Source organism: Monodon monoceros, unplaced genomic scaffold, assembly GCF_005190385.1.
Source record: "Monodon monoceros isolate NGI ecotype Baffin Bay Population unplaced genomic scaffold, NGI_Narwhal_1 Super_Scaffold_18, whole genome shotgun sequence".
NCBI classification, from domain to species: Eukaryota; Metazoa; Chordata; class Mammalia; order Artiodactyla; family Monodontidae; genus Monodon; species Monodon monoceros.
This window is the reverse complement of record NW_021703774.1, coordinates 173,724,911-173,737,905: the sequence shown is the minus strand read 5'-3', so window position 1 is coordinate 173,737,905 and position 12,995 is coordinate 173,724,911. Positions and strand designations below refer to the sequence as shown.

At 59.7% G+C, this 12,995-nt stretch overlaps 2 protein-coding genes across 12 annotated transcripts in view; one reads left to right on the top strand and one right to left on the bottom strand.

Moving 5' to 3' along the window:
• The window catches only part of PIK3CD (phosphatidylinositol-4,5-bisphosphate 3-kinase catalytic subunit delta), a 49,966-nt gene extending 42,450 nt beyond the window's left edge, over positions 1-7,516 (top strand). For 5 of the 7 annotated variants that reach the window (XM_029230188.1, XM_029230192.1, XM_029230190.1 and 2 more), the window contains 14 exons: positions 26-122; positions 227-357; positions 857-1,144; positions 1,236-1,357; positions 1,554-1,697; positions 1,868-1,967; positions 2,114-2,292; positions 2,387-2,499; positions 2,725-2,803; positions 3,348-3,515; positions 4,101-4,224; positions 4,422-4,567; positions 4,739-4,871; positions 5,524-7,516. In XM_029230188.1, the coding sequence (XP_029086021.1) occupies positions 26-122; positions 227-357; positions 857-1,144; positions 1,236-1,357; positions 1,554-1,697; positions 1,868-1,967; positions 2,114-2,292; positions 2,387-2,499; positions 2,725-2,803; positions 3,348-3,515; positions 4,101-4,224; positions 4,422-4,567; positions 4,739-4,871; positions 5,524-5,661 (1,962 nt within the window). In that variant the 3' untranslated portion in view covers positions 5,662-7,516. The remainder of the gene's footprint in view (positions 1-25; positions 123-226; positions 358-856; positions 1,145-1,235; positions 1,358-1,553; positions 1,698-1,867; positions 1,968-2,113; positions 2,293-2,386; positions 2,500-2,724; positions 2,804-3,347; positions 3,516-4,100; positions 4,225-4,421; positions 4,568-4,738; positions 4,872-5,523) is intronic. The other 2 variants (XM_029230194.1, XM_029230195.1) reach the window with 2 other exon arrangements.
• CLSTN1 (calsyntenin 1) overlaps positions 6,224-12,995 on the bottom strand; it is an 80,903-nt gene continuing 74,131 nt past the window's right edge. For all 5 annotated transcript variants that reach the window (XM_029230196.1, XM_029230199.1, XM_029230197.1 and 2 more), the window contains 7 exons: positions 12,819-12,967; positions 12,299-12,525; positions 11,643-11,813; positions 11,157-11,302; positions 9,989-10,124; positions 9,510-9,694; positions 6,224-9,177 (listed from right to left, as the gene is read on the bottom strand). In XM_029230196.1, the coding sequence (XP_029086029.1) occupies positions 8,974-9,177; positions 9,510-9,694; positions 9,989-10,124; positions 11,157-11,302; positions 11,643-11,813; positions 12,299-12,525; positions 12,819-12,967 (1,218 nt within the window). In that variant the 3' untranslated portion in view covers positions 6,224-8,973. The remainder of the gene's footprint in view (positions 9,178-9,509; positions 9,695-9,988; positions 10,125-11,156; positions 11,303-11,642; positions 11,814-12,298; positions 12,526-12,818; positions 12,968-12,995) is intronic.

The window sequence follows — 12,995 nt, the reverse complement described above, 5'->3', positions numbered from 1 at the left end:
GTGACCTGCCCGGTTTCTCTCCCAGGACTGCCCCATCGCCTGGGCCAACCTCATGCTGTTTGATTACAAGAACCAGCTCAAGACCGGCGAGCGCTGCCTCTACATGTGGCCCTCCGTCCCAGGTTGGCCCAGGCCAGGAGGGAGAGGCAGAGCCCAGGGGATTGGGGAGGTGGGTCCCACACGTGATGACATCCCCCTTGCAACTCCCATCTGTCCTTGTATCCAGACGAGAAAGGGGAGCTACTGAACCCCTGTGGGACCGTGCGGAGTAACCCCAACACTGAGAGCGCAGCCGCCCTGGTCATCTTTCTCCCTGAGGTGGCCCCCCACCCTATATACTACCCTGCCCTGGACAAGGTCAGTGAGGGGGCCCTCGCCATTTGGGGTGCAGGACCCACCCTGCCCAGAAACCTCGAAGCTAAAGGGTAACTGTCCTGACCCTGCCTTTGGGGCTCCCCAGGACATGGTCCCTGCACCCCGTGAGTTGCCCGGGCTGGGAGCTGGGTGCCCACACACGCTTGGGGGCTTCCTTGACTCCCTGGAATCCTCATGTGTCCTAGAGCAGTGATTCTCAACCGGGGGCCGCTTTGCCCCCCAGGGGACTTTGGGCAATGTCCAAAGGCATTTTTGGTTGTCACAACCAGTGGGAGAGATGCACCTGGCATCTCATGGGCGGAGGTCAGGGATGCTGCTAAACGCCCTACAGCACGCGGGAGAGTCCCCACCACTGAGAGTCATTGGCACACAAAGTCAGCAGTGCCAAGGTGTTGACGCCCGCCCCGGGCCCCCACCCCCACCCCCGGCCAGGCTGGCGCAGGCCCCGGGGTTGCCGCTGACAGCAGGGTCGCTCTTGCAGATCCTAGAGCTGGGGCGGCATGGGGAGCACGGGCGCTTCACGGAGGAGGAGGTGAGCTGGGGGCCGCGGGCGGTGGGGCGTGGACCTGGCTGCAGCCCTCACCGCCTCTGTGCCCCTCAGCAGCTACAGCTGCGGGAGATCCTGGAGCGCCGGGGCTCCGGGGAGCTGTACGAGCACGAGAAGGACCTGGTGTGGAAGATGCGGCACGAGATCCAGGAGCACTTCCCCGAGGCGCTGGCCCGCTTGCTGCTGGTCACCAAGTGGAACAAGCACGAGGACGTGGCCCAGGTGGGCGGCAGGGCCGGGGCCGGGGGAGGGGGCAGAGTCTGGAGCCAGACCGCAGCCTGCGCCCCCTGCCCTGACCACCGGCACCCCCCAGATGCTCTACCTGCTGTGCTCCTGGCCCGAGCTGCCCGTCCTGAGCGCCCTGGAGCTGCTGGACTTCAGCTTCCCTGACCGCCACGTGGGCTCCTTTGCCATCAAGTCCCTGCGGAAACTGACGTGAGTCCCGCGGGCTTCCTCATCTTCAGAGGGCGGCTTTGCCCCAATGGCCCGGGTCTAGCCGCTGGCTGGGGACTCTCCCCTGGGGGCCTGCTCAGGTGAGGCTGGCCTCCCGCCCCTACCCTGCCCCCTCGCCAGCTGCAGACCCTCTCCCGAGCCGTGCAGCTCCGGCCCCAGCCGCCCCCCTTCTCTGCAGGGACGACGAGCTTTTCCAGTACCTGCTGCAGCTGGTGCAGGTGCTCAAGTACGAGTCCTACCTCGACTGCGAGCTGACCAAATTCCTGCTGGACCGGGCCCTGGCCAATCGCAAGATCGGCCACTTCCTCTTCTGGCACCTGCGGTAGCTGGACTCACCTGGAGGGCCACGGGGAGGAGGGGCCTCTTGCCTGCGGGCCTCGCGTCTCCGCCGGCCAGCCCGGGTGTCCTCGGTGGCTGGGTCCTGCGGGGCTGGGAGGGGCTGTGTGGCCCCGCCTGGCGAGGCGGGGCTCAGCCCCTTCTTCCTCTCTCCAGCTCCGAGATGCACGTGCCCTCGGTGGCCCTGCGCTTCGGCCTCATCATGGAGGCCTACTGCAGGGGCAGCACCCATCACATGAAGGTGCTGATGAAACAGGTGAGGCTCGGGGCTCCCGCACCCCTGCCTGGGCTCTGCTTTGGGGCAGAGTTGCCCCGGCCCCTGTAGAACCGCGTGGGCCAGGCCGAGGCTCGGAGCCTGCCCCTCCCAGCCTGCCCACGCTGCCCTCCCATCCTCCTGGCCAGGGGGAAGCGCTGAGCAAGCTGAAAGCCCTGAACGACGTCGTCAAAGTGAGCTCCCAGAAGACCACCAAGCCCCAGACCAAGGAGCTGATGCACCTGTGCATGCGCCAGGAGACCTACCTGGAGGCCCTCTCCCACCTGCAGTCCCCACTCGACCCCAGCACCCTGCTGGCTGAAGTCTGGTGAGCCCCAGGCCCCAGCCGGGGCCTCCCCACCTCCTCCCCTCCCCCCAGGCCCTGAGGAGGGCCCGGTGCTGACTGCTGTCTGGTCCGGCAGCGTGGAGCAGTGCACCTTCATGGACTCCAAGATGAAGCCCCTGTGGGTCATGTACAGCAATGAGGAGGCGGGCAGCGATGGCACCGTGGGCATCATCTTTAAGAATGGGGACGGTGAGCAGGCCGGGCCCCGGGCAGGGACCCGCTGAGGCCTTGGCTTCCCCTCGCCCTGCCATACTACCCTCGGCGGGGGCACCTTGCAGTGGGGGCCAGGGGCAGATCTCCTGGAGGGCGAGCTGACGAAAACACAGAGTCTTGGGGCTCCGGGGCCTGGGCATGGCTGGGATTGGAGAACCCACCAGAAACTCATGCCTTTCCTCCCCGGGGGCGGCTGCACAGACCTCCGCCAGGACATGCTGACCCTGCAGATGATCCAGCTGATGGACGTTCTGTGGAAGCAGGAGGGCTTGGACCTGAGGTGAGAGGCCCTCCCGTCATCCACTTGTGCCTGCACCAGGCCTAGGACCATACCCCGTTGGAGGGGTCCCCTGTCAAAGCTGACATTACCACCTCAGCTGGAAAAAAGACTGGCTCTTCTAAGAAGAGCAGGGACCAGTTTGAAACTCGGGGTGAGGGAGGCGATAGGGCCGCAGGATGAGGGTGGAGAAGGCCAGCCCTGGCCCTTTGCACTGTCTCCCTCCATTGGTCCCTTTCCCTCAAGCATCCCTGGCTTCCTGCCCCATCATCTTCCAAGCCACCTGGATTTTTCTTTCTGAGCAAACATGAGTTCAGCCAAGGTGCCGACTCTTCCTCTCTGCATCCTGGGTGCTGGTGTGACCTCTCCAAGGAACCTTCCCTGGAGCCCTGGGAGTCAAGGGCTCGCCCCTAGTACCTGCCTCCTCTTTTCAGCAACTTGAGTAGCGTCTCCTGCAGCCTTTTTGGGTTAAGCTCCTCGGGGTCAAGAAGCCCCTGGGACAGCCCTTGACCACTGTGTCCACCTGCCCCTCCTCCCACCTGGCTAGGATGACCCCTTACGGCTGCCTCTCCACCGGGGACCACACAGGCCTCATCGAGGTGGTGCTTCACTCAGACACCATCGCCAACATCCAGCTGAACAAGAGCAACATGGCGGCCACGGCTGCCTTCAACAAGGATGCTCTGCTCAACTGGCTCAAGTCCAAGAACCCTGGGTAGGTTTCAGGCCCAAGGGACAGATGCCCTCTCCTTCCCAAGAGGCAGACCTCGGGAATCAAAGGCAAGGAGGAGGGACTTTGACTGTCTCTGTGGCTTCTTGGCTCAGCTGAGGGCCATCCCATAGATGCTGTGGGGGGGGGGGGTGGGGGAGTGGGTCAGGTCTCTGTTCCCACATGTATCAGTTAGTTATTGCCGCATAACAACCACCCCGAACTTAGGGGCCTAAATCATAAATCTGCAACTTGAGCTGGCTCAGCTGAGTGGTTCTTCTGCTTTAATCACTCACACAACTGCTCTCATCTGGTAGTTTGACTGGGCCTGGAGGATTGCACGTCTGAGGCTTCTCTCCATGTGGCCTCTCATTCTAGCCTCAGCTTCCTTCCATGACAGTAGGGGAGGTTCAGGAACTGCAAGGTGTCTTGAGGCCCAGGCTCTGGAAGGTGCCCAGCATCACTTCCTCCATGTTCTGTTGGTCCAAGCAAGTCACAAGGCCAGATTCAAGGGCAGGGGACATAGACACCACCTCTTGGTAGAAGAAGCTGCAAAATGGTGTGGCCGTGGTTTCCATCCCTGCCCCCCAGGGAGGCCCTGGATCGAGCCATTGAGGAGTTCACCCTCTCCTGCGCTGGCTACTGTGTGGCCACATACGTGCTGGGCATCGGCGATCGGCACAGCGACAACATCATGATCCGAGAGAACGGGCAGGTAGGGGTGGTGTGGGGCTGCCATGAGCATGGTGCCTGCCGCCCGGTGCTGGCCCGCTGGCCATTCTGCTCTGCACACGGCTGCTGGCAGAGCCCCCTATCCAAGCCCTTCCAGCTCCCTCTCCCTCCCCAGGCTCCTCTGGGTGAGGCACCCTCCTTTTTGACTCCTTTTGGGTCTTTGCTCTTCCCTCCCCTCAGCTGTTCCACATTGATTTCGGCCACTTTCTGGGGAATTTCAAGACCAAGTTTGGAATCAACCGTGAGCGAGTCCCGTTCATCCTCACCTATGACTTTGTGCACGTGATCCAGCAGGGGAAGACGAATAATAGTGAGAAATTTGAAAGGTGAGGGTGCCTCAGACCCCCGAGATGCTCCTTGGTGCCAGGGGCGGTCAGTCAGAGGACGCTGGGGCTCTGTGGGCACGGCTCCTTCCAGGGTGAGGGCGGGCTGGCCGGCTGGCTGGGGTGCAGGGGGACGGGAGGACCCACGGCCCGCTCCCTGACCTCCCACTACAGGTTCCGGGGCTACTGTGAAAGGGCCTACACCATCCTGCGGCGCCACGGGCTGCTCTTTCTCCACCTCTTTGCTCTCATGCGGGCGGCAGGCCTGCCTGAGCTCAGCTGCTCCAAAGACATCCAGTACCTCAAGGTAAACGCCAGGGCAGGGCCCCGCCAGGCAGGAGACCAGGGAGCCCCGGACTCCTCGAGGCACCACCCCCCAACCCCCGAGCGTGGTGGACCCACAGGGCCCTCCTGACTCGTGTGTGCTCACACCGGCCTGGGACCCAGGTCTGGCAGGAAGCCACCGGCTCTGGCCCACCCTCCTGTCCTCCACAGGCTGTGGGCGTTTCCACTTGTACAAGAGGGTTCCCTCCATGGTTAAAAACTGTCTTTCCTTCCTGCGTCTTTTCAGTTTATGAGACGCTGGGGCGGGGACTGAGGTGGGGGGGGGGGCCATGGCCCCCGAGTTCCTAGGAAGAAGCTGCTCCCTCCCTTCTTCCTCTTGCCAGCTTCCAGTGGAGAAGGCCAAGCCGCCTGCCTTCGGGGCCAAGACCTCCGGGCTCAAGTTGGCATCTTATTTTGAGGATGGGGCGGGGCGGGGGCCGCCTTGGTTGGGGTCGGAACGAAGAGCTCTTCCCGGGGGAGGTGCTGGGTGGCGCCCTCCTGGCTCCCTTGGTGCAGTTCTCTTAGGAGGGAGCGTTACCTGCCCAGAGAGGGTGGAGGTGCAGGGAGAGGGGGCTCCCTGCTGAGCAGGGCCCAGGCCCCTCCGTGGGACGCCCATTGCTTCCATCTTACCTCAGGATTCTCTGGCATTGGGGAAGACGGAGGAGGAGGCTCTAAAGCACTTCCGGGTGAAGTTTAACGAAGCCCTCCGGGAGAGCTGGAAAACCAAAGTGAACTGGCTGGCCCACAACGTGTCCAAAGATAACAGGCAATAGCAGCCCGTCCAAGCCCTGGGCCTGGAGACAACCGAGCTGCCAGTCTTGGGAGCCGGGCATCCTCGGCCACCCTCCGGGACCTGAAAGGCTGGACGGCATCCTTGGGAAAGAACCTACACAACTGCCTTTTGTTTACACTGGTTATTTATTTATGACTTGAAATGTTTCGGGAACTAAACAGCCATACATGGAAATGTACCCTAATGTGGGGAGGGGCACCGTCCTCCCACTTCCCCATCCAAGCCCTGGGCTTTGATGGGAAGACACTGTGAACCCGGCACCTCGAGGCCGCATCTCGCCGAGGATCTGTGACCTCAAGTCTTCCAGCTGGTGGGTCTGGAGCCGGCAGAGATGATTCTCCCGTCCGGGAGCTGCCTCCTCCCCAGGCTCCTGCTGTGCTACACCGGTCTTGGTGCCTGGCAGTGACCCGGTACCTGCTGTCCAGACAGGGCACCCACGCCTGTTCACCCCCTCCACCTGCGTGCCCTCCACTGACTGAGTTCTGGGCAGCCCCCAGAGGAGGCCTGGGTACCCTCTAGATTCAGGGATGATTGCTTTCCACTTTTTTTTTTTTTTTTTTGCGGTACGCGGGCCTCTCACTGTTGTGGCCTCTCCCGTTGTGGAGCACAGGCTCTGGACGCGCAGGCTCAGCGGCCACGGCTCACGGGCCCAGCCGCTCCGCGGCACGTGGGATCCTCCCGGACCGGGGCACGAACCCGTGTCCCCCTGCATTGGCAGGCGGACTCCCAACCACTGCACCACTAGGGAAGCCCTGCTTTCCACTTTTAAAGCGACTCCTGGGTACGGGAATTCATCTCTGCTGTAAAGTGATTTTGTTTGCGGGTGAGAAAAAAAATAGCCAAACTACTTTACTGAACCTCTACGGCTCGGGAGAAAGGCCCCAGCGCCCATCACATATAGCGCACGCTGGTCGAGACACATTAAAAAGGCCTGAGCTTGATTTAGCTCATCCTGGTCATGGATCAAGACACAAGCAGGTGCGAGTACTTTGTGCAATTGTATGTAACCTCCCTCCTCCTAAAGCAGGTTTTAGGTCATGAAAGACCTGATCTCCTCTCCAGAACGCTCACCTTTGAGAACCTGCTCCCAGTACCCAGGCAACAGAAGCTTGAGGGTTAGGGGTGTGGTGGCATCTTGTCCTCTGACGGTACTTAGCTGGAAATGATTCAGGCTCAGCCTTAGGTGCATCTGAGGAGCTCGAGAAATGCAGGTTCCCGGGCCCCCCTCAGCCTTCTGGAGCCAACTCTGGAGATGGGGCTAAGAACCTGGGCTTCTGGAAGCCCACAGGTGAGCTTCATGTATTAGCAGCCGACTCGGGACCCGCAGGGGCGACACCACTTACCTCTCAAAAGGCTTTGCACGGCTCAGCAGAGCCAGAAGTAGCTGCCCTGTCAGCAGCCCCGGTGCACGGCTTCCAGAAGAGTGAGTCCAGGTGCCAACTCTGTTTCTTGGTTCACGAGAGGTGGCCGAGAGGCACTGCCCATAGCAATCCATGCCACCCACAGAGCCCCACTGACCAGACTCTGGTTCCCAACTAAGTGCTGAATTCCTCAGACCCATCCACCTGTTTGGAAATAGGAAAAGCCGAGTGTACGTCTACTTGTTATTTATTTGGACGAGTCTGTGCTTCGTGGTGTGGGCAGCACACTGCATATACACAGCAATAGCCGGTTGGGTGCATGGCCTGTGTGCCTGACGAGAAGCGTATTTTCTATTTTTTTTAAATCATTTGATGTTTCTGTATGGGGAAGGTGAGTTCAGCCTAACTGATGTAGGTTCAACAGTCTGAAACCTTGAAATGAGAGGTAAAAACAGATTAAAAGAAATAAAATCCTTGGTATGTTATGTTCTTGGCTCAGAAAGAAACAAGAGGACGCAGGATTAAAATGAAAACAAGACCAAAAACAAACCGCTCTCCCACTGGAGTTAGAACAGACTTTATTGTATGTATACACTTTCTGACCTGTCATCAATATACACATCTGAAAAGTGATACCACGGCGGCTACAGACAGCGCGGAGGGTCCCGTCTACGTGTTAGCGTCTATCCACGGTCTAAACAGAGCAGCGACGGTGACAGTACATGGAGGGGTGGCCACACACGACACAGGACAGCTGGCAGTGTCCTCGAAACGAGCAGTTATGATCACAGAACAGTGTTCAAAATTATTTTCCCCCAGTTTTAGAAATCTAAAAATTTACACGTAAATTAAAAACCACGTGCTGTAGGGGTTTTCGCTCCTGACTGCGGTTCTCTCCCTTCACCACCTACTGGGCATGGGTTTCACCCCCCCACCCGGGGGCTCTGGGGAGGAGGGGCGCAGGTGCTCGGGGAATCGAGCACTGCCTTCAGGCCATTGGGCGTCATTTCCGCCAGGTTCTGAGTACGGATCCCCCAGGCCTGTTGCTGTCTCCAGACCAAGTGGTCAGAGGGTCTGCACCATCCACATGATCGAAACATACTCTCACCAGCAAGGAAACCTGCATCTATTCAGTATGGACCCCAAGGCTGCACCTGAGTCCAGGTTCCTGCATGAGGAAATGCCAGTCCTTGGAGAAGGGAGCAAACATGGCCAGGGACCCCAGCTCCCCGCAGCCCTCAATGGGTAGAATCCCAAAGAAAAGACCTGGCCGTTTCCAGCCTCCAAAGAGGGGTCCCTGATCCGGTCCCCTCCTGCCGGGCAGCAGATCAATGTCTGTGCTCCTTTCTCCTCATCTTGGGGCGGGGTGGGGGGCGGGGTGGGATGGGCAGGGTCTCCGGTCCCTCCCCTCCCACGCTCAGTGTCTCCGCTCCACTTTGCATCCAGTCCCGGATTATGCTAGCACAAAAGACACGAGGAATCCCAATTTATTTACAAAATATTAAAAAGTCAGTTCATCATCTACATATTAACCCCATTCTGCCATTTTATACATGCACTAGTTTGGAAAAAATAAAAACTTTTTTTTTAAAAAAAAAAAAAGAAGAGGACTACCAGGTAGGAGTGAGCAACTCTAACCCTTTGTCAAGGAGTCCAGTCACTGCAGCTTTGCTGGAGTTGACATCAGCCACAGAGCGAGCGTCAGCTCCTCACATAACTTAAGAGCGAGCAGGGCGGACGAAGGGAGGGAGCAAGGGGGAGCCTATGGTCCTATACACCAAGCGTGGGCGGAGATCGGCGACGGGGAGGCTCTGCAGACCTACTGGCCAGGATGACTCTGTACATCGTGGACCCTTGGGGTGGGCACAGGGATGACAGCAGAGCCTCCTGAAGCAGGAAGGAAGGCGACGGCGGGCGGGCACGGCCGCAGCTCAGTAGCTGAGGGTGGAGTCGTCCCACTCCAGCTGCTGCTGCCGGCTCGCAGTCTGCCGGTCGCCGGGCTCCACCCCCTCCTCCTCGCTGCTCTCCGACTCGGCGCTGGTGATGTCATCCTCCTCGTCCCCGGCCTCGCTCTCCTCCTCCTCCTCCTCCTCCTCCTCCTCCTCCTCCTCGCTGCTGTGCTGGTCCTCGTATGTCTGACAGAGAGACACGGGGACCAGGCGATGAATCCAGCCCCTCCCCCGCCCCAGCTGGTGACCCAGGGTTTGTCCACCGGCTGGAAGCCACATCCCACGACCCAGCAAGAGGGGCTGGACTAGGCTCCTCACCAAAGACGAAGGGAAGCACAGCTCCGGGCACCAGCCACAGCCGGACCGTGACCCTAAAGCAGGCCCCCCCAGGCCTCAGTTTGCCCACGCGGGGTCATGGTGCGGACCACGCAAAGCATGTGAGCTTGAAGGTGAGTTGAGCCTCCCTGGGGCCCTGGCCTGCAGGGGTTCTCAGTCGGGGCGTCACCGCCCTCGCCTACCTCCATGGGGTTCACGGTGATGGTCAGGGCAGAGTCGTCCCAATCCATCTCGTTCTCTTTGCCGCTGTCCTGGTCCCGCATGGTCCTCTGGTGAGCAGCCCGGATCCGGAACACTCCCAGGATGATCATGAAAACCAGGAAGCTGACGCACACCACGATGACGACGGTTGCGGTGCTGGGGACGACTGCGGGGGAGAGGAGACAGGACGGCTGTGAGGACGAGACCCGACCCGACCCGCCGTGTGCCCTCGGCCTCCACTGCTTGCTCCGTCCGCCCCCCAGAGAACGGGAGGAGCTCCGAGAAAAGGCTCAGCACGGGTTCAAGTCTGGGTTCGGGCCCCCACCGCCCCGTCCGTGCTCCGGTTTCCTCGTGTGACGTGGAATAACAGCCAGGCTGCTGGTGGCTGTTCCGAGCGGCGGTGGGGGAAGAGGGGGGCTGAGCTCACGGCAGGAGTCGGGGAGGGGCGTCCCAGGCCTACCTGCGAACGGGTGGGGGTTGGCCAGGTTGTGACCTGAGAGGTCAATGAAGGAGCGGTGCTCGGGGTGCACGAACTGCGGCTGCGCGGCCATGTGGCTGGCGTGCTCCACGGGGTTGGCCGTGTGGATGACGTTTACCTGCAGCGGAGACACAAGGGCAGCCTGAATGTGTCTGCGGATGGAGTGGACATGCACTTGACCAGCACCACCGAAGTGGGCCCTGGACCGGTGCTGGCGGGCAGACAGAAGAACAGAAGCGGCCAGGGAGGCTGCTGTGACCATGTGATGCTGTCACACAGCCAAGAACATTCTGCTGTTGGAATAGCTCACTTTTATTGTATCTAATAAAATAATTCATCCACCACAGACTGGAGAAGACACAGCACCACCACTGGCCCTTCACCACGGGTGGTTCGAGAAGCCCGGGCACACCACATTGCCCCTCTTTTCCCAAAGCTACAGCCACGTGAAAGAGAGCACAAATCAGAGCCTTTAGTTCCTTTCAAATCTGCTACCCTTTGGCTCAAAGAAAACACTCATGGGCTCTTCAGCCCTGTGAGTTTAATTCTGCTGCTACGGGGTCACAACGGAGGCGTTCAATTGCTGAGAGTAACTTTGGGTCCATTTCTCCAGGGCACAGAAGCTCCGAGTGATACGAAAGGTGTCCCAGCAGGACGAGTGCCCTCTGGCCATTGCGGCCTAAGTCCCCACGACCATGTTCAGTGGACAGCAGCCCTGCCGGTGCCGGCAGCAACCCTCGCCCTGCGCCAAGGATCTATTCACGGCAGGGCCAGCCATCTGCAAAGAAGCCCCGGCTCCCCCGGTGAAAGCAGTGTCAAATCTCAAGAAACAACCCTGCCCCTCAGCCCGAGGCACGGACCGCCACTCGGTCCTGACCACCTCCCTCCAGAGGCCCCTCTGACTCTCAGGCTAAGGCAGCCTGTGAAGGGGGGGGCACCGTGCTGGGCCCCAGCCCACCCCGTGTATAACCTGTCCCCCCAAACCTCTGCAGGTCTAATGGGGAGCAGCCCCCCGGCTGGGAAAGGCAACCCACCCCAGGATGAACCTAAACACGAATGCTCTAAAAATCGGCATTGGCAAACATCAGGGCCGTGAGCGAGGCACCCGGTCACCACGCTGCTGCCCTGCTCAGCACAGCCCGGCACCCACCTCCACCTGGAACTCGTTGCTGACGTAGCGACCATTCAGCTCGGAGCAGACGAGCTTGAACTTCCGGTCAAGCAAGGACCTGGTGTGCCAGTTCCGATAGCGCAGGAGGTGCAAGACCTCCTCGTAGCTAGCCATGGTGTCGACACCTGCGGGGAAGACAGCAGTGGCTGAGCTTAGGGACACAGGCCGAGGGCGAAGGCAGGCTGCAGGCGGGCCCCAGAGCCACCCGGCCGCGCGTCTGGCTTGCCAACTGCGGGGGCGTCGTCCCCTGCTGAGGGGCAGGTACCACACACGCCCAAACTTCCACCCGTTATGAGGACCGGACACCAGGCAGAGCTGTGCTCCCCCTCCCGTCTGGGAGAAGGTGCGTGGCCACCACTCATCCTTTCCCACCTCCTCCAGGACTCTCTCCAGCTGCTGAGCTGGGAGGAGGTGGGTGCTGAGCTCTGAGCCTTCACTCTCCCAGTCTGGGGTCTGGCCTCTCACCTGTGAAGACCACACCCAGGTCAGAGCTGCTCACTTCGATGCCCTTCTGCTGCAGGCGGGCCGTGTCCACTTCTAGGCTCTCCTGCTCTCGGTTCAGTTCCTCTCCCTCCACCGTGACCTCGCAGGTGTCTAGGTCGTGGACAATCTCCTCTGACACCAGTGACTCTTGAACTGCAAAAATAGCCCAACCGGAAATAGCAGAGGCTGTGGAGCCCAGGGAGGTGCTCACAGCGACAGCCTGTCTGCTCATCCTCCAACTCACAGAGGCCTTTTAGGGACCACGGATGGAGGTACAGGACAGTCATTTTCAAGATTTGGGGGTGCTTTATGTGTCTAGGAGGACTAGCCACCAGGAAGGCCCGAGAATGGGGGTCCAGCCAGCAGGAGCACCCCTACAGCAGCAACCCCTGCCCTCTCAACCCACCAGAGCCATCCCAGATACTGACGTCAAGCTGGAAAAAAGATGAAAGGACCCTCTAGGTGGGTTTCCAAAGATCATAATGAGCTCTAGCCCACGGGTCAGATTCCAGAAGCAGACCCAAGAACAGCATTAAAACATTCAAGTCTACAAAATCACAGAGGAAAAGGGCCAAGAAATAAGTAGCAGCAGTGGGGTTTCAGCCGCCCACTTTTGGGCGACTGGTCTAGGCTGTCACCTGTGGGGTCCTCGTCCCCTTCTCCTTCGGGCTCCACCTCTCTCGTGACGGTGCTAATGATCCGAAGCTCGGGGAAAAGGAAAACCCCCTCCGAACTTTCAAATTCGGAAGCCGCTCGAGCAAAATGGTGGATGCCACTCAGACTGATCTTGGGCTCTTCCGGCTGCAAAACCATCACGTAGCCATCCAACACGGGGACTGAGAGGCAGGTGGCCTCGTTAAAACACCTGCCAACGAGGAAGGGGATGGAAGGGTCAGGGCCTTAAGAGGCGGCTTCTCAAGCCACACAGACAAAGGCGCTCGGAGGTGGACCACAGGATTCCACAACCACCTAGCGGACAAGACGCCGGCCACTCCCAGAATGTGCTTCCAAACATCACTTAAACTTTCTGGTAACGAGGGACAGATCACCTTTCCTTACAGAAGGGAGGCTGGGTTGACTTAAAAACCTAAATACACACATTTTCTCCTCAAGGGTCACTGAGCAAAGACAGGTCTATTGTTAAAAGCCAGCACATACTTGACCACGCTGGTGATTTTGAGTCTTCGGATCCCGGGTGTGGGGAACTGTCGTGAATTCAGGTAGGAAATGTGGTGCATGGCCTTATCCAACTCCGCTACATCCTCTCCCTCCAAGGTCAACACTGACTGACTGGGGTTGGCTTGGATCTGAAATGGCACCAAAACAGAGAGACAG